The 20,916-nt window shown below is 42.9% G+C and overlaps 1 protein-coding gene across 1 annotated transcript; it reads left to right on the top strand.

The window, feature by feature from the left end:
* Positions 1 to 4,431: 4,431 nt before the first annotated feature.
* LOC127774085 (protein GRAVITROPIC IN THE LIGHT 1-like) lies at positions 4,432 to 13,187 on the top strand. Its single transcript, XM_052300363.1, has 2 exons — positions 4,432 to 4,793; positions 11,285 to 13,187. The coding sequence occupies exon 2, from the start codon at positions 11,383 to 11,385 to the stop codon at positions 12,952 to 12,954; it is 1,572 nt and encodes a 523-aa protein (XP_052156323.1). The 5' UTR covers positions 4,432 to 4,793; positions 11,285 to 11,382; the 3' UTR covers positions 12,955 to 13,187.
* Positions 13,188 to 20,916: the final 7,729 nt, after the last annotated feature.

Below are 20,916 nucleotides of genomic sequence, written 5' to 3'. Positions count from 1 at the left end.
GCCATCTTGGGTATGATCATGAGCACACCTGGCTGATGAACAGTTTGGTGAATGAATCGATGGCATGCTGGCATGCATGCTGAGGGGTTTGCCCCTTTTTGATTCTTTTGAAGGAGCATTGCATTGCAAGATGCATGAAGGTGCCGAGATAGCTCATCAAAAGGTGACCAACGACCAACGGCATGCATCCATGATCCATCAATGGCGCTTCACCTGGCAAGCTCCTTGCAGTTGCAGTTGCACGCACGGGGAGGAACTCGACGAAAGGCTGCCAAAATCGCACAAGACAAGCTCGCACGTTTAGGTCCCCATCACTGATATGAGCGACAGTGCGCCACTGGTTTGCATTCTTTCATAACTTTTCTTGGTTTATTGGTCTTTGTTGACTTAGACCGAAGATGTAGGTTATTTCCATTATTAAAAAACAAAACAACCGACACAATTTTAATATTTATAAATACGATAAAAAGTACCTTAAAATCAAACCTAAAATTAAAATTTAAAATCTGGTTACGAATAAGATAACAAGCAAACAGTGAAGCTGCACCGCAAAATCCATTTCTGTGTTGTAAATCAAACATGCTATCAAAATTATTTTCTAAAAAACACATTACAAATGCAAGCGTCCATGTTGATTTGGTTTGATGCCGGACAAGACAATGGCTTAATTCTTCACGTGAAATCAGGGACGGATATAGCGTGGGTGTTGAAGGAGGGAGGAAAAAGGAGGAAGAAGAAGATGAGTCCTCCTCTATCCTATTCTAGATCCGTCCCTGTGTGAAAATACTGTAGTACTTCTTTGAAGTTAACAAAATGTAACACAACGACTGAAATCGAACCTCAGAAAATCCCCGTGTTGTATTTGAAAAGAAAATATGTCGAGGAAGCTGGGTGTATCATATCAGCATCAGTATGAGGCTATATATCAGCCAGCAACAGACAGGAAGTATTCTTCCCGGTTGGATCCCTTCAATGGCGGACGCGTGCATGACAAAGCACGAAAGCGACCACCACAAGAGAAGAGACGACGGTGCCACACTGTCAGTCTTACACACCGCATCATGTTTCCAACTCCTGCATGCGTATCGCCGTTCTGCTTTCCTTTGTTTTTTTTTTGGGTCTTGTCTTTCTTCTACAAGTGCCAAACAAAATTAGTTAGGTGAGAAGCAGCTAAACAGGGGAAGATTAAGCCAAGTATCTTAAATCTTGGGACCCCGTACTTCCAGCAAAGTGACCCCGTCGTTCCCGTTTTGGGAGGTCATAGGTTCAACAGTCCAGTTTGGCAGTGCGAACTCTGATTCGAGGACTGTGACACAATGTCTCGTGTTTCTCCCTCTCATTTTCTTTTACACTTACCCCCTTCGTCCCATAAATAATTCAATACTAATTATTTTTTTTTAAGAATTACACAGTACAACGCAGACACTCACAACACACGCGCACTCACCCCTATAAACACATGCACGCAAACCCTATCCCTATGAGCATCTTCGAAGACTGGGCCTATGAATACACGCACGCAAACCCTACCCATAAATAATTCAATACTAATTATTTTTTTTAGAATTACACAGTACAATACAGATACTCACAACGCACACGCACTCACCCCCTATAAACATACGCACGCAAACCCTATCCCTATGAGCATCTTCGAAGACTGGGCCTATGAACACACGCACGCAAACCCTATCCCTATGAACATCTTCGAAGACAGGGCCGGTAAATTCTGGAGAGATTGACGAAGTAACCACAGACGCCTCGTTATCGACGGGTACGTCGTCTACCACTGAAAGCACGACGCCGTTAAATCCTGAAAAATTTGCTCCCATAGGGAGTTGAACCCAGGATCTTAGGTGCTACTGAGGCTCTTGTAACCAGTAGGCTACAGGTCTTTTCGCAATTCAATACTAATTATGAATCTTAACATATACGTATTCTGATTTATGTTTAGATTTGTAGCTAGGATTTTTTTTTTTTTGACAGAGTAGTATTGAGTTGTTTCTCATATGGATGGTTGTTTTGAACGCTAAACGCAAACTTGATACAACCATACAGGTATTATCTTAAAGTTATTTTAATTGTATTAGTCACATCTCTTTGGTTTGGAGTATGATTATGGAAAATGTCTTGGAAGTAGGTTAAAGGAAGCTTCTAGCGGTTGCATCTTCTTTTATAATCAGATCTTTTCACAAACATTTTTGCTTTGCATTTAGATTTTAAAAAAATATAGTTATAACATTTAGAAAATAAATTAGAAGTCAGAATCTGATTTCCCTATCTTCTCCGAACTCATCAGCTGCTTCTTAAAATATACTCTAAATAGATCGTAATATCGAGTAGATTAATGCTGGCTTGAGATTCATGTATTTTAATACGACAAAAAAGAGTACTATTAAAACAGGGACTGGAAAATAATCGTGCATGTTGGGAACGAACCCACATTTTTCTCCACGGTCGTACTCCAGACAATGTGATGATGTGACACCAGTGTTACATGACTTTCAACAAGTAACAGTCGATAGTACTGTTACTTGAAGGTGGACACAACCTATCCGGTCCCACATGTCAGTAATATGTATTGATATAGGAGTAGTACGTACTATCACCGTCAAAAGTGAGGTAGGAGTGCAATATAAAAGTGGCTGGTGATTTACCACCAGCTTTCGTCTACTGATGGACCACATTGCGGTCTGGCCGTAACGTAAAATGGAATGACCAAAACAGCCCCAGTTGTTTTTTTTAAAAAAGACCCATTGGTTAAGTTAATTACTGCTAGGACTCCATAATTATTACTATCTCAACTCTCATGCAGCAGCAGCAAGCAGGTAGAAAGGAGAAACGAGAAAGCACATGCTTAAGAAGCACTGGTCTAGAAAAAGAAAAGGAGTTGGAGTACTCAACAACTGATCTGGTCAAATTGATGAGTATGGAGGTTTGATTTTCTTTTTCCTCGGTGATACTTGTATCAGAAGCAAATGTGTGTGTAAACCGGCAACATATCCTATGCACACATGCCCTCACGTGTACACACGTGCACACCAACTAAAAAATGTCACCAAAAAATCTAGAAAAAATCATACACATACTTTCAATTGTATTACACCTAGGGTTAAAATCTTAACGTCAAATTCATTATATTTTAGCCGTAACAAAAAAACAAAAAATCTGACAGTTTTAAGGTTGCAATTTTGTCAGAATTTTATCTTTTTTGTTATTCTCTATGTAGAATGAGTTTGAAGATGCGACTTTGCACGTAGATGTAATACTATTGAAAGTACATGTATGAATTTTCCTATAATTTTTTGTGATAATTTTTAGTTGGTGTACATGGTGTGTACACGCGAGGGCCTGTGTGCATAGGATACGCTCCCGTGTAAACCAGGCAACACAACATCACAGCAATGACAAGTACTCGTCATCCTCTTCTCTGCAGCGATCACCACATGGCATAAATGATAAATTTGCTTGGAACAATTGAGGCCAAACGTGATTATTTCTTGAATATTTTTCCAGTAAAAAAAATCAAACTAAACCTTCAAACAACTTTGATTGTTCTTTTTCTCTACAGAGAAATAGATGTTTCAGCCATTAGCATGGTGTCATGCTATAAACAGTGCCTTAGAACAACTGTCCATGATACAATGATTTGAGTGATGTAAGATCAGATCTTCAATATGACACTGTGGAACAACACAAATAACGTACAGTAACATTTCTCTGGCACCACAAGAAGGATGGCACGGCCGAAACAAAAACAGTGACGTTTTAGCCTGTGTTCATTTGGGGTTAAGAACCCTTCGCTCTAAAAAGGAGCAACAAATTAACATCTAATTAATTAAGTATACTTAAAAAAATAAAAAGTAGATTAAAGGAGCCATTGTTTATAGCATATTTATAAATAAAAAATAATTTATAAATAAAACTTTTATATACGTGTTTTTAGTATTCTAAAAGTAATACTAGAAATAAACATTGATGAAAAACCTCAAAATTAGCTCTAAATTTAATATTGAAAATTTAAATTTTGGATGATAAGCATAAATATAAGTCAAAAAATAAAAAGATAAGGCCCTAATTTTCAATAGAAATTTGAGAAACGTGTTTGGAAGATGTGGGAATAGACGGTTCAGTTTTAAAATTTATTTCTAATAAAGATTCAGAAACGCCGTCTAATAGATTTTTTGAATAAAAAAATGTACTCCTACCAGCTTAAAAACATATATAGGAAAAAGAGAGAGAGAGAGAAAGAACGAGGAAATCGCTTCCTGCCGTGTGCTCCACCCCTCGTCCATCGCGTGCCACGTGGCGTGGAAGGCCGGAAACCCGGAACGGGCGGGGAGGGCAATTTCGGTACACCACCCTGGGTGCATTGAATTGAATTCCCCCCCGAAATAAATTGAGCCGGAGATTTTGAGGAAGGCGTGGAAAATTACAGAAATATTTTTTTTGTGTTGTGTCTGTCTCTCTCTCTCCCATCACAACCGCGTCGTCTTCTCTGCTCTCTCGCCATTGCCGCCGCGGCGCCGCCTCCTCCTCCTCTTCTTCCCCCGCTGGTCCGGCGAATACGGCGGCAAGCCGGCGCCGGTGGAGACGGGGTAGCGTCCGGCGCCAGACTGCGCCGACCTGGGTGACCGACTGAAGTTGAAGGTGAAGGAAAGGGGACGACGACGACGTCAGGTGTGGAGGAAGTGACTTGCAAGGTTGCCGGCGCCGCGTCTTCCTTCGGAGTTCGTACTCGAGGGGCGTCTTCCTCCCTAGAGGAGTGTACGCTTCTTCTCCCGGCCTCTACGGTGAGTCCTCCTCTTCTCTCGCTTTTTTTTTTTTTTCTGTTTCTCTTGTTGTTTTTCGATTCCTTCCCCGTGGTTGGCTCGCTTCTCTCTCTCGCTCGTGTTCGTTGGAATCCAAGGCGCGGTTGATGATTTGATTGGACCGTAGCTGATCTGCGGATGCTTAGTTTTTCGTCGGGTTTGGTAGAGAGAGGCTGCTTCGATCTCGCGTTTTTTGACTTTGATCATAAGGTTTACCCAATTTGAAACCGATGGATTTGGTTGCGTGGATACTATCAAACTGCTTCATGGCTCTTAGCTTGTGCCGATTTATGATCGTCCTGGATGCAATGGAGTAATTAGTCGCTGTGCCCCAATAATTATTCAGTTCCTTCTTCATGTGTTTTCTCTGTTTTTTTTTGTGTGCATGAGGTGACCTCGTGTCCTTGTTTGGTTTGAACTTTGAACACGCGAGGACGATTACCCTTGAAAATAAGTGGTGGAGAAACAAAACTTAGATGCGTCTCTCTGCTGGTGATCATCTGCCACTTGTTAATTATTTTTCTGCAAAATAAAAAAAATCGGTTGCTGAAGATGAGGTCGGCGTAGTAGGCTTTGACAACGCCCCCTGAATTTTTTAAACCATCCTGAATCTGTGAATAACACCATTGCATAATCTCTGATAGTGAATTGAACCTACTATTCTACAAGTGTATACTAATGTTAAACCTGTCAAGAAAGTACTTGTAAGAGTAGTGAGCCCTTGTGCCTTGATAAGGGTGAGCTTCAGGTTTGCAAAACCGTGCAATTACCGAACGGCTATCGTGGGTTATAACTTGTGGTAACTTTTTGAAATCACTGTATACCATACGATAATCTTTAAACCGGGAGTGACTAAACGGTTTGGTAAACCTGTTGAACGCTAATTGTTTGTGTTTCTAAACGGTTTGGTAAACCTGTTGAGCGCTAATTGTTTGTGTTTCTCAAGACGGCATTCTACTACCTGCGTCCTAGTAACCCCTCAATCCATCCCAAGATATAAGGATTTTGGGTGGACGTCTAGATTCACTGTTTTAGAATGAGATGGGATTACTCATTCTAGGTTATAACATTTTGGGCAACAGGATAGTATTATGTCGAGATTCGGTGTTTAGGATGAGTAAGATCGTAGGTTATAACATTTGGGAAGGACACTATATTACACTGTTTTTTTTTTCACGGTATGAACTGGCTATACAGTATTGGTATATACAGTATTAGTACACAGCATTCAACCATGTGTAACTAACGGGCTACGCTCCGGTGCATTTTACTTGCAGTATTCTACTCCAAGTAGAATTAATCTCAACCGTTTATTTTAAAGGGTAGATTAGTAATCTCTTAATACAGTTTAGGGTAATTTTGGCATGGGTTGAATTCTTTTTCTCATCTGGTACGGCGGAGTCGTCGCTTTTCTTTACGTCCGACGCAATCCGAGCTCCTGACGCATGCACCGCATCAGTCATCGCAGGCGGCGGCACGGCAATATTAGGTCCAAACCAGTATGTTGATTCTTTGAGATCCAACCTAAACAACCGTTGATAACTCGAATCTTACTCACAGCACAGCGCCTCGACACGCAGGCCCGCATCAGGTTACCGCTCCTCCTCACCCGGCAGGCGGCGGCCGGGCGAAAATCGCCGGCGGTGCGGTCGGCGGCTCGGCAAATTACAGTTAGATAATGACAAATTACGATAATACCCCTACACGAATTATTATCTCTGGACAAATATGCCCCTCCATATTTTTACTACTATAAAAATCTGGTGGGAGTAGAACTAAATCTCAACCCTACGATTAAATACGATCAACGGCTCGGATTAATTTCTATTACAAGTAGAAAGCACCGGAGCGAGCCTCGTAACTAAAACGTCTGCACCTTCATAAATCGGTAGGGCGTAAAAGACGCCATGGGTTTTTAGGTGCACGATTGATCTCTGCATTTATCTCCTGGCGTAGCGTCTTACCGTACATCGTACTTAGTTGACTTCAGCAGACACGAAAAGAATGGACGGGGGCCCACCTGCCAGTCGTGGTTCAACGGTTACGGTTAGGTTACCATCAGAGGATAAACCTGGGCGTCCCACTTAACTTTTGATCTCAGCAACTGATCTAGTAGTATTGAATTGTACTAGTAATTACTGTGTGGTAGGATTACTAGATGAACATGCCATTCGCTCATATTAGTGATGGGGGCATTAGTATCTGCGTATTGTTATTACAGTCCTGGGTACGGGGTGCCTGGGTACTGCTATGCTGGTGAATGTTGTTAATTGTTCTGTCTGTTTTCTGTTTCCAAACAAGTGATGTCAATGGATTTACTATCAAAACTTTGACCAAACAATAAAATTTCATAAACTATTCGGTCAGGAAAAATTCTACTACTAAGTTTTAGCAATTGGTGTCAGATTTTGATAACAGATGAAGTAGCGCTATGATCATGGGTATTTTATACACATGTTATTGGATTCTACCAGCCGTGTCAAGACTCGAGAGTGGCTTACTCCTCTTACTATTTTATATTATATGTCATTTTGATTCTTTTATGTTTTTTTTAAATTTGACTAAGTTTATAGAAAACAAAACATATTTTTCAACACAAGACAAACATATCATAAAAATATATTTAATGTTAGATGTTGTGAAACTAATAGTTAAACTTGAATAAGATTGACATGTGAGAAAGTCAAAATGACTTATAATATAAAATGTAAAGAGTAACTGACAATCACAGTGATGAAAAGAAATAGTGCTGTTTTTCCAGGTTCAGAAACGTCCCAGTGTAGTGTATGACTAATACACTGTATTAGTGTTCAGTATTAGCAGCGGTGGCTGCTATTGGTTCGTCGAATCTATTCCTCTGCCTGCCAATTGCAGTTAACTAAATCACTAACCGGATGCGGTTTAATAAGTTGGTAGCATTGCTGCATGTGCAGCAGTATCAATGTATTCATAGTACCGTAGTACAATCAGGGGAAGTGACAGGAACATTAGGGGTAAGTGGCGGTATACTAATCGCTGCAACCAACCAACGTTTAGTGCCAGTAATTAGTACTGTTCGTGCAACGTTGTGATGCGTAAAGTGGTGTGCTAGCTTAATGAAAGGCTGCACTGCTGCCAATCCTGGCAGTCCACCAATTGATAGTACTAGTAATCAAATTTCTGTATGGACTAATTCGTTTCTTTCTTGTTCCGTTTTTTTCTGGTTCTTTTGTTTGGTTTCATTTCATTTGAGGGGAAATGAAACAGCATGGCCTGCAGTGGTTCTGCAGTTGCACGTGAGCTCTGATAGTCTTCTGGGGAATAACAGTTGCAATTAGTCATAGTCTAGCGCATCTTTTTGTACTATACTACCTGTTTGTGAATATTTTTTTACATGGGAGTTTCACCGAACTCCCTGTTTGTCTCTTGAATTTGAAAAGATAAATCATCTCTGGGAGGGTTAGTTACTGTTCTTCACTTTTGGTGCGTTTCACCAAACAAGTGGCAGCACCATGATTTTTTCCAAAAGACAAAAATTTTCCGGTAAAGAAGCACGTGATGTCACCTAATACCACCGGTAGGATGCAGCACCTTGTCGACAGAAAAAGATGTTTTTGAGTTCAACTTAAGTGGCATGAATCATTGCAAATAAAGCTGAGAGGGGTAGGATGTTTTAGTGCTACAGCACAATAGTAGCAAGCAATGTGCTGTTAATCGCCGTCCATTCCTTTTCGTTTTTAGTAGGAGATGAGTTGCAAGTAGCCATCAGGAATGTGTCGCTCGACATGCGCATTGCACCTTTCTTTGCTTCCACTATACTCTCATCTCGTGATAATTGAGCCGTGGAAAACTGTAGCAACAGATTTGTTCAGCTGCACGAGGACATTTGAGTTATCCTTGGTGTCCGGGCTTAATCTAGGTTAAGATGATGCTAGCATATAGGACATGTCGGGTTTGATTAGTTTATGAGCATCGGAACATCGGAGCAAATAAACTAACCCAACCTATGAATTGGCTGAGTTGCTTGAATTTCATTAAGGCTGTGTTTAGTCCACACAAAAATTGGAAGTTTGGTTAAAATTGGAACGATGTGACGGAAAAGTTGGAAGTTTATGTGTGTAGAAAAGTTTTGATATGGTGGAAAAGTTAGAAGTTTAAAGAAAAATTTTGCAACTAAACACGACCTAAAAAAGATTTTGCATGACCTCATCCACTCAGGTCTGTCTTTGGTTGGAAGTTCAAATGCAAAAACGATTTTGGATCCTATTTGGTTTTAAAATGGGGATCAGGTGTACACAAAACACACATATTTTAGCACCATATACTAGTAGTTTTGTTATTTTATTTTATATACCCCCTGATTATGACTGACCTAACCAATCTCCAATTGAATCTAGCATAACCGGAGAAGTTCCAAACATTGCTATTGCTATCAACAAAAAGCCATTGCCTTTATTAGGTTCCTGCCATGTGTGAACCCCGGAAGCCAGCAGCGGCTAGTCATCTGTCCTTACCCTTGTTTCGCATATCACCAGCATTACTTAGATTTAATAAAATTAGATTCAGATCAGATTGCCGGCCTGCTGCTGCTGCTGCTGCTGTTGAGTTGTTGACTGCATCATGTTCATAGCACAGCTCCACCACTGTTGGAACACACACGTCACGTAATTACTTCCCATGGAGCCTGGAATCCTCGGTGAAAGCGATTTTGATCAGCATGTGATAAGGTGCAATTAATCCCTGTAATTTTCTGCTTAGTAATCGATTCGGTTTGTGGCCTACGTGCAATGACAGCGATCATTTTGGGGAGGAGGGGAGAGAGATGTTTGTGTTGCAAGTGTTGCCACATGTTGGGTGAAAACGGCGACCCTCCAAACGCCGGAAAATACAGAAGGTTTTGAATCATTTGGATGGAATTTTTCATCATCAAGGTTTCTTGTAGTGTGCTGGAGTACTTGCTGTTTGGGTGGTAGTGAAGGATTTGTTGCGTTGCTCACAAGCTTCAAATGCTTGCCTGTCTTTGTTTTGGCACGTGTGGCTCTGTGCTGGTTTGTGTGAAACTTCCCAGGATGTCGAAGTTAGAGCTTACCGTGTTTTGCCTATTTTTGGACATAGGAGTGTGGCACAATCATTTATCTGTTCTTTTATACTCTTCCTTTTTCACTTCCTCTGTTCTTTTTTTTAATTAAAGAAATTTTAAGGAGATGGCAGCTTTTCCTATGCTTTTTGTGGTTAGGTTTAGCGTGTGTTATAGGATACGACGATCCATATTTTGTTGGATAGGGCAATCTAATTTTTTGTTTGGTTTGTATGGATATGATGATCCAATCTTTTTTTTTGTTAGAGGGATATAGCATGTATGGGAAAAACCAAAAGTTAGTGGGACCTATTTGTCATATATATTTTTTCATCGAAATTTAATCATCTGAGATCTTGTTTTAAAGATTTAATTGTAACAAATATAATGTGTAATCAAATCATAAATTAGATAAAATGTTTAGGAGAAAAAAATCAGTTGGAGCTTGCTTAACAGAAAATCAAGCGACCACAGCCAATCAAAATAGGACACATCACCCAGACCAAAACTAATGACTTCATCCAGCCAAATCGACCAGATGCAATTATCCAGCATATTGAGAGAATATTCCTTATTCCGGACCGCCTCATCTACTCTGCCCTTCAACCAAACACCAAAAAAGAATCGGGCGGCCATCTCCCATCAGACTCATCCACCCAACCTGGCAAATGGGATATGGGAGGTGGGATTGGAAAAGGGAAATGGATAAATGGCTAGGATTAAATGAGGTGGGAAGAATGGATGGCTAGATGCAATATTACTCTTTGGAGGGTGGGATATTATTTCCCAATCCTCAAACAAAGCCTCGGTTGGCACAAATAAATGCTTGTTTAGACACAGCTCGAATTCTTTGCAATGCTTACTAGAATTGGAAATTGCTCAAAATTGCAGCTCTAGATACAGCGTGCATTCGGTCAAATTTCAAATAGAGAGCTGAAGTGAGGTCCCATTGGCTTTGAATACTTACTATTTATATTTGAATTTAGAAAATTGCTATTAAAGCATTAATTATTTGCAGTATGTTTGTAGTACTACTCTTCAGGGCACCGTATCACATCATAGTAATTGCATTATACTCTTAATTAATTCAGACCTGAATCTTCTCCAAAAATGCCCATTTCTATATGCATCAAGCACGTGTTAAAAAAGAGCACCCAAAAAGAAAATAGAGTGCAAAATATAGTTAGCTGTAAAAATTAATGAATTAGCATAGTGCCCCTCTAAATTCTCCCAAATCATAGAACCCACCCCTCAGCAGTCACCACCTCATCGATAGCACAACCACACATGCACAGTGTCACAGTGGTCACATCACCCACCCCTATACCCCCCTGCTCGCCCCCCATCTTTTTTACTTTACAGTATCCCCCAAATATTCCCGCAAAAATTAATCCCACTCCTCCCCATTCCCCCGCAGGCAGAGGTAGTAGTAGTACTAGCCCAAGAAGAGGAAGAGCAAGAAGAAGCTGGAGGTGGAATCCTCCCGCCGGCGACGAGAGGCCGCTCTAGATCGACATGGACGCGCAAATGGCGGCCGCGGCGGCGCACCACCCGCTGCCGCATCAGCAGAAGGCGGCCAACCTGGCCCGCACCTTCACCAAGCTGCTCCGCCGCAAGCGCGCTGACGCTGTCGCCGCCGCCACCGCGGTGGGAGAGCCCGGTGTGCCCGATGCGGCCGCGGCGTCTGTGGTTGGAGATGAGTACGAGTGCTCCGTCGAGGCGGCGGCGGCGGGTGTGCCGTCGTTGAGCAAGCTGAAGCTGTCCGGTAACCTCGGCGCGGCGTATTCGCTCGACGCGTTCTTCCGCAATGCGGCCGAGAAGAAGGCGGCGGGGGTGGCCGGGGTGGCGGTGGCGCAGACGTCGCCGCAGGTGGCGCCGGATGTGGCGAAGGATTCGTTGCTGGCTAACCTGTTCGCTGGCGTCTCGGCGGTGAAGGCGGCGTACGCGCAGCTGCAGCTCGCGCAGTTCCCCTACGACGCGGAGGCGATTCAGGCCGCGGACGCCGCGCTGGTGGCGGAGCTCACCAGGCTGTCCGACACCAAGCGGCGGTATCTCCGGGACCCCGCCGCGGCGGCCAAGAACGCGGCGGCGGCGGGGCACACCGCGCTGTACGCGCACGCCGAGGAGCAGCGGCATCTCCTCAAGACGTACCAGATCACGGCGAGGAAGCTGGAGGGCGAGCTCCGCGCCAAGGAGGCGGAGGCCGACCGCGCCAGGAGCTCCCTCACCGCCGAGCTCCGCGCCGAGCGCGCCATGGAGGCGCGTCTCCACCCCGGGCGCACCCTCGCGTCGCTCGACGAGCTCCACCTCTCCGGCCTCAACCCCACCCACTTCCTCACCGCCCTCCGCCACACCGTCAAGTCGATCCGCTCCTTCTCCAAGTCAATGCTCAACTCGATGCAGTCCGCCGGTTGGGATCTCGCCGCCGCGGCGGCCGCCGTGCACCCGGGCGTCCAGCTGCGCCGCGCCGGGGACACCAAGTTCGTCTTCGAGTCCTACGTCGCCATGAAGATGTTCGCCAATTTCCACCGGAGGGACTTCAACCTCAGCTTCTTGGACGAGCGGGAGTTCTACGACCGCCGCCGCTTCTTCGAGGAGTTCACGGAGCTCAAGGCGGCGCCGGCGAGCGCCTTCCTCGACGCGAGGAACGCGCGGTGGGGCGGGTTCGGCAAGTTCCTGCGCGCCAAGTACCTGTCGCTGGTGCACGCGAGGATGGAGACGGCCTTCTTCGGGAGGCTGGAGCAGCGCGGCATCGTGAGCGCCGGGCCGGGCTTCCCGGAGAGCTCGTGGTTCGCCGACTTCGCCGAGATGGCGCGCCGCGTCTGGCTGCTGCATTGCCTCTTCTACGCGTTCGACGGCGGCGCCGAGGAGGACGGCGCCTCCATCTTCCAAGTCCGCACCGGTGCGCGCTTCTCCGAAGTGTACATGGAGAGTGTCAGCGACGGGCGCTCCGACGAGGCCGCCGCCGCCGCCACCGCCGCCGCCGAGGAACGCGTCGTCGGGTTCACCGTGGTGCCGGGGTTTAGAGTTGGCCGGACAATGATCCAATGCCGGGTCTACCTGTCGCGGCCGGGACGGCGGCCATGATGGGTTGTGACAAAGCCGTCTTGTTTCAGGTGTCCGGCGGATGATAAAGGGGGAGGAATGTCCATTTTGGGGCGGCCGTCGAGGTCTCCCGCCGGCAGCCGGCTGCGGCGGCGGTGTTGGTGATGATGATCAGTGGGTGGTTATGTATCTATTAAGGGATGTAGTGGTGGTGATCATAATATAAATGGCATTTTAAGTTTGGATCCATTGGAGCAATCAGCAATGTTCTTGCAGTGTTCTTGTCTCGGATCAGATTGTCTCCTGTCACTTGCTTGTTTTGCAGGGGTTGTACTCTACACAAGATGGAACCAAAGATCCAGTTCATGAGCATCCATGTATGTTGGGTGGTAACTACTGCTACTACTAACTGGTTAGCATATTCTTGCTCCAATTTTGCGCTTATTTAACTTGTATATTAAATCATGGGGGTTGATCTGATCAATGTGGTCTTAGTTCTGGAATGGTGTTCTTGTTTCTGGGGAGGAACAAAACAATAATAATAAATACTTTTTGGATGTTTGTTGCGATGGCTTTGGCATGTTGGAACTTGTGATTTGCTGTTTTGCAGTTGGTTGCCTCCTTTTGGTGGTTTGTGATCAAGAGCTAAAGTTATGCGTAGTGCTTATGGGCGACGGCATCAGCATGGACTAGTTAATCTTGCTGGCTTCTTTAATCTTTAAGCCAAGCCGCCTGGTTTGGTTTGTTATGAGAACAAGACAAGGTGAGGATCAAAAGCTTTTCTTGCTTTGGCTAATGTCAAATACTCACGCACAAAACGGTTCTCCACTCTTTCAGTGTTGCTGTCTACTGGATTAGCTCAGTTTTGCTGACAGTGTCAAATATAAATGAGGATCATCAGCATAGCTGAGCTGTTCGTGTTGATCCATTACTTTTTTTTTTCTGTTGCATCATTATAGCACCTCGTGTACAAGTACAACCTCTTTTCCTTTTTTGTGTGTAAGAAAGTGAGGTCGTATTTTCAACTAATTTTTTTTCTCCTTTTGCTTTTCTTTCTTATTTGTTAAGACAATGATAACTGGTGCTAGCTTTGGTTTGGGAGCATGATACACAGCTAATTTGCACTAAGCAGCAACAGAAAAAGGATCGAGATGTTGAACGTGAAAATAATCACACACTTAGGCCTTATAATCCAAGTGGAGTGGGGGACTTTATTCCCTAATTTTTTAGCTGAACTTTACTCCTTTATGAGAATGTCCCAACTGTTGTTTTGACCGTCATCTTTAGGCCTTAATCAAACGGGTCGCATCTCTGCATTTTGGCCCATGGGCTATCGCCTGAATATATAGGGGCTAGCCAATGGGGTCATCGTACATTCTTAAGGGCCCGTTTGAATTGGAGGAAAAACATATGAATTTTAGAGGATTTTAATCTTATAGGAAAATTTCCTATGAAGCTTTTGAAACAAAAGATTGGATCCTATCCAATCCTTTAAAATTCCTATGGAATGGATAATCCTATAGAGATTTTGGAGGAAATTTAGCAAGAGCTTCAACCTCTTGGTAAATTTCCCTTGAGTCTATCTCTCTCATCCAATTCCTACGTTTTTCCTGCGGTTCAATCAAACGGCCATTCCTGTATTTTTCCTGCGTTTTGCAATCCTCTGTTTTACACTTACATTTCTATCAAAATCCTACATTTTTCCTATTCCTACGTTTTCTCAATCCTGCGAATGAAAGGGGCCCGAGTGTTATTCTTTGGAGTCTTGTTTCACAAAACTTTGGGCGGCATGCAATAGGCTGTAGGCTTTAGTACAGCAAGTAGTACTAACTTGGTTGAGAATTATCCCTGCAAATTCAGCTAAAATTTACATTGTCTATTGGTAGAAAAAAACAAATCATCGTTAGGTAAATTTGTGAAACTACCCTTTTTTTTGCTGGTAAAACTATGAAGAATCACACACTAAGGGTCCCTTTGAATCGTAAGCTTGAGAAAACATAGAAATAGGAAAAACGTAGAATTTTGATAGAATATAAGTGTAAAATAGAGGATTGCAAAACGCAGAAAAAATATAGGAATGACCGTTAGATTGAACCGTAGGAAAAACGCAGAATTTGAATGAGAGAGTGACTCAGAGAAAAGTTACCAAGAGGTTGAAGTTCTCGCTAAATTTTCTCTAAAATCTCTATAGGATCGTCCATTCCATAGAAATTTCAAAGGATTGGATATGATTTAATCCTTTGTTTCAAATGGCTTCATAGAAAATTTTCCTATAGGATTGAAATTCTCTAAAATTACTACTTCCTCCGTCCCAAAATGTAGCTACATAGTACAGGACCTGTCCAGATTCGTAGTACTAGATAATGTTCCATCCTGTACTAGGTAGCTACATTTTAGGACGGAGGAAGTATATTTTTCCTTCAACATTCCATCTTTTGTACTATAGGAAATACATTTGTAAACTGTCCGTTTTCTCAAATAATTTGCAACCAAAATCGTACTTTTGTTAGGTTACTTCAGGTAGTTCATCGACAGTTCTTGGAACGAAAAATCAAAATTCAGTAGGTCCCAAAAATGTTTGACTGTCCTAAGATAATTTCCCTTAAGCCCCTGCCATCCAACCAAATCATCCAATTCCATTATTTCGAGCACATGTTGGTTGCAGGCAGGAGGAGCACACAAGGAGGCAGGCAAATCACAAATAATCACAGGTTCGTGCGTGCATATTAATTCCAGTGTCATGCCACGAGACAGGAAATGTCAAACATGTCACGTGGCAAACCGGAGCTAAAGGTCAAATATTCCAGTGCCGTACATGTCGTCTTTCGGCCATGGTCCATGGGCCCCTTCCAAGAATGGACATTTGATAACAGATGACACTGTCAAGTGGGCTACTAACGCAGACAAATATGCTGTGGAGTACCAGTACAATCTTTTCTTTCACTGTCTGGATCTATAATACTTATGTACAGTGTATATTATTATGTACATTGTATACTGAAATGTCACGTATACTCTCTGGCTTCCCAAATATAGTACCACATTCATCTTAAAATAAATTTATTTTAGGTTTAATTACTCTCTGCAATTTTTGGTTTATTTTAGGTCGAAGTTAGTAATTTACATGGTTTTATCTTTATCTCCTATTTTTAAAGTTTTAAAGTGCAATTTTAGGAAATATTTCAGATCAGGAGTATGGCTTTGCTGCCCTACTCCTGTTTCTTTCGCCACATGCAGCAACTAAACTAAGGCTGTGTTTGCATCCTCATGTTCCCAACCCCTCTCCCTCGTTTTCCACGCGCACGCTTTTCAAACTACTAAACGGTGTGTTTTTTTTGCAAAAATTTCTATACGAAAGTTGTTTAAAAAAATCATATTGATCCACTTTTGAAAAAATAAATAGCTAATACTTAATTAATCACGCGCTAATGGACTGCTCCGTTTTCCGTGATGGAGGAGTGTTCCCATCCAGGAGGAGCGAACACAGCCTAAGGCCTGTTTGGATCTAGGGACTAAAATACATCGGATGTTAAAACACTAATTAGAACTTGTTTAGTGTCTTTATTTATAACAAAACTACAGATTTAGTGTCTTTATTATCACAAAACTACATGCTTCAGCATTGATGAAGCATGTAGTTTTGTGATAATGGAGACACTAAACTTATAGTTCTAGGATAAATGGAGATATTAAATATGTAGTTTTGAAAACAAGTTCTTAAATCTGTAGTATTGTGATATATTGTGCAAAGTACCTGTAGTTTAATTTGTGATAAATAAAGTCAGTGAATTTATAATTTGTGAAATAAATTCTTAAATCTGTGGTTTTGTGAAAGATTGTGCAAAGTATATATAGTTTTATGAAATTTACTCTTTTTTAAACAACTTTTTTATAGAATTATTTTTAAAAACACATTGTTTTATAGTTTGAGAAGCGTGTGCATTTAAACCGAGAAAATAAATGATGGGAAAAGTGAGAAACAAACGCAACATAAATGCCATAAAACTCCTATATTCAAAAAGATACCTTGAATTCGATTCCCTATCTATCCAGTCTGTCTCATTGTGGAATGATTTTCCAACACAAACATGGGCTTCGATCCAATAAAGGCAAAGTTGGTAACTTGACGCCAATGCAAGCAATTTGCAATTCTCAAGATTATCCGGGACTTCGCCTCTGCGATTTGAAAACCTAATCCTGAATCCCATCATGCATGTGTTACATACGTACACCGGGGCATGCAATCACGCGTCGCCCCTTTTCGTAATCAAATCGATCCGTGCATGAACACATATGAACAATATATATTAATACTTGCCTGGATCGAGAGAAATTAAGCCGTCGATCGAGTCGATCTTCTTCTCGGCGTCTCAACCATGACGACGACGGCGCGTGTTCTTGCGACGCTGGCGATTGCGGCAGCATCGGTGCTAGTGCTCGTCTTCATGGCGCTCACCGTCGCCTCCACGGCGGCGACGGCGGGCGTGAGGCGGAGCGAGCAGCATTACTCTGCTTCTAGGACGGCGGCGGCCGCGGCGGTGGCAGCTGCGTCGTCGTCGTCGTCCCCATCGGCGGCGGCGGCGGCGGTGCCGGTGTCGTCGACGGGTGGCCAGTTTGTCGCCGTTGCCAAGACGGGACGGCCGCCGCTGCCGCCGTCCGGCCCCAGCGACGGCGGCCACAGCTAGCTTAGCTAGCTAGCTAGCGTTCGCGCGATCATCATCAATCGATCGAGCTTGTACATAACCGTATGATTAAATTATAATCCGAATGATAATAATACATGATACATCCATCGATTCTGTGTAAGCAATGTTTAAATGCTTTAACTACTCCGTGCTCGCCGTCGCCGTCGCCGCCGCCGTCGTTGAGCTACACCGCCGCCGCCACCGCGCGCGCGTGCGACGGCAACTTGGCGCGTCGTTGCCGTGGTCCGTGTGATCGGTGGGCCCCGGTCACCGAGGAGTGGGCCCAGGGGCGGCGCACGCGGGCGGGGTGGCGGTGTGGGCCCCAGGGATTCGGCCCAGTTGGGCGGGAGCGTCGCTGTTGTTGGATAGATGGGCCAAGAGTAGGCCCACGGGAGCGCAAGTGGTGGTGGCGCGCGTGCTGTCGGCCCGCCGCGAGACATGCCGCCAGCTTGCGTTGCATCGCGGGAATTCAACGAAGGAACGAATTACAAACGCGTTTTGTTTTGTTATAGTTGTTGGATGATGGCCTGACCGGAATCAAAATCAAGGGTCTTTTTCTCAAACTTTTGTGTGTGTTTTCATATGTTCAATCTCTTTTTTATATAGTAGTACTATGCTTTAATGTGGCACTTCGATCAGTTGCATTGACCTAGGCAAGTACTACAAGTAGAGTAGAGGAGATCCACCGAACCCTGCAGCATTGGCACTTTGCCGGAGATCCACTGAATGTGTATAAGCGTATGTTCGTGTATCTCTAAAATTAATGGACATAAATATCAAGTCTAGAAAAAAAGCCTTGTGATAATTAACACCGGCGCTTCATTTAAAAAAGACAATTTTTTTGAAGCATAAAGATAATTAACTCGATCTGGTATACTTGTATCACGTACACTTGTACAAACTAACCGTTATGTAGATAGCCGTTGATCAACTTTAGTTAAAAATTTTCGCTCAAATATAACTATATATACATATATATATATATACATATATATATATATACATATATATATATATATATATATATATATATATATATATATATATATATATATATATAATGTTTTTACGATCAATTGCATAAAGGCTTTCCCCCAAACTATCAAATTCGGTATTTGCTTGTAGATGGAGCGCCTACCTGGTGCCACATAAAAATGTTGATTATCACAAGTCGGCACCTCAACCGCGTGCAAAATCGTTTTTTGGCCTACAAAAGATATTTGGCAAAAAAAAAAAAGGAAACCTAGAAACCCTAGCCTTGATCCCCTACCTCCCCTACGCTAGATGCGCCACTAGATCTGGCCTACACAAGGCTGCTAGCGATGGAGGAGCCGAGGCGCATGGTGTCCGCTTCCATCGCCGCCTCTACCGTTGTGAGGCCACCAAAGGTAGAGGAGCCGAGGCGAGCAGTGGATGCTCTCATCACTGCCTCTGCTGAATCTGGTTGTCGCAAGGCTACCGACGATGGAGGAGGAGGAGCCAAGGCACGCGATGGTCACTCTCGTTGTCGGCCGCTGGTGGATTCGAGGAGAAAGGAGAGGGGAAGGAAGGGTTGGGGAAGGAGAAGTGATGGGGGAGAGAGAGGAAGGAGGAGATGTGGAAGAAGAAGAGAAGTGATGGAGAAGGAATGCGGGGTGCAGCGAAAATGAAGGGAGAAGGAAAAGGATGGAGCCAGGTCTTCACTTTCGCAATTGTTCTTCTTAACATGCATGTCTGTGAGAACAAACTATTTCCATAGGCAGGCCTTTATTGGACATCCCCTGGCTTATTATATATATATATATATTTAGTACGTTTGTAAAAATAAAGGTGGGCGTATACAAAGACCAAATTAATTTGTAGTAGTGTTGGTTGAGCATAACTAGAGTCGATCGATGGACACACGTAAAATGACCCATACCATTTCTACATTATGGATTTGCATGCACCACTATGCATTATATGATCCATACCACTTCACAACCTAAAGTAAGTCAACACATGTCGCCCCCCCCCCCCCCCCCCCCCCACACACACACACACACACTTAAGCAGGGCATCTCAAACTCTCAATGTGCATGCTTGTTTCCACAATCCACACTGATATTATCCTATCCAAAAGTCCAAGCATAACTATCTAGGGCCCATAGAGTTGAATTCAAGAAGGGGCGTCTAGAGTAAGACCTTGTTGGCATTATACTCTATTATCTGTACCAGCTAAATATTTCAATTTTGTCTATTTTACCATGAGAGTTGAAAGAAAGTAGTTTGATTGAGACCATATCAAAAAAGTGCTTTCATCTCTTTCCTCATCTTTCTGAAGGCAGCATCTTTGTTGCTGGTGTTGAAAAGACCTAACTAGATATGATGGAGATAATGAAAATATCTTGTGGACCTCTATGCACTAGTGTCTAGTACATATATGGTCTGCAGTGGGTAGGCCATGTCAAGCAAGTTTGTTTCTATTGAACATCACGGGAAGATGCTGCTGGTTTATTTTGCCTTGCTGTGTTCATCATAGCAAAGTTGAGCCCAGATTAAGTTTAGGTAACCGGATCATTAAATCTTAATGAAACCTACTTGAAACTATGTCAATTCCTTCAAGAAAGACTTGATTTTTGATGTAAATCATGGGGAAATTACATGAAACATATGTGATTATATCAGTTAGCATGAGATCTATAAGAGATACTTAGATTATGGCCCACCATTATGACTACCTAATGCCAACATTTATGCACACATGTCATTTCACCTTTTATTTTAAAACATAAGTTTATTTTTTTTCAGGATAAAACAAGTTTACATTAACTGATAGGTTTTGTCGATATCAAAGATATGACATTCATTATAACTCTGTTAGCGAGATATATGAGCGTCACATCTCAGTATCTCATATTGTGGGCATAAAACCAACTACACGATAGTATAATTGTATTAGATAGACTTTCTATTAAAATAGTGCAAGCATATTCTTTAGCAAAACGCAAAGGATACATCTCATCATGAAACTCAATGGTTCGTCAATACTACTATATATCTAATGATCATATTTATGGACACACGCCATTTCAACTTTTTTTTTTAAAAAAAAGGAGAAACTGTAAATGCTAGATCTATATTAACCAATGGGTTTTATCAATATCTAAGATATGGCATCATTCTAAGACATTGCTCTATTAGAAAAACCATTTTCGCAGACATGGTGTCTTTTTTTTCCTAGACGGGTAGGTCTCTCGGAACCAAACGACCGCATACAATTATTATAACTTCACGAGACAGACTTTCTATTGAAACATTTTGCCTGCATACGCTCCACTCCAGCGATGGCAGTGGCAGC

The sequence above is a fragment of the Oryza glaberrima genome, chromosome 1, assembly GCF_000147395.1.
Source record: "Oryza glaberrima chromosome 1, OglaRS2, whole genome shotgun sequence".
NCBI classification, from domain to species: domain Eukaryota; kingdom Viridiplantae; phylum Streptophyta; class Magnoliopsida; order Poales; family Poaceae; genus Oryza; species Oryza glaberrima.
This window is presented reverse-complemented; position numbering and strand designations above follow the sequence as displayed.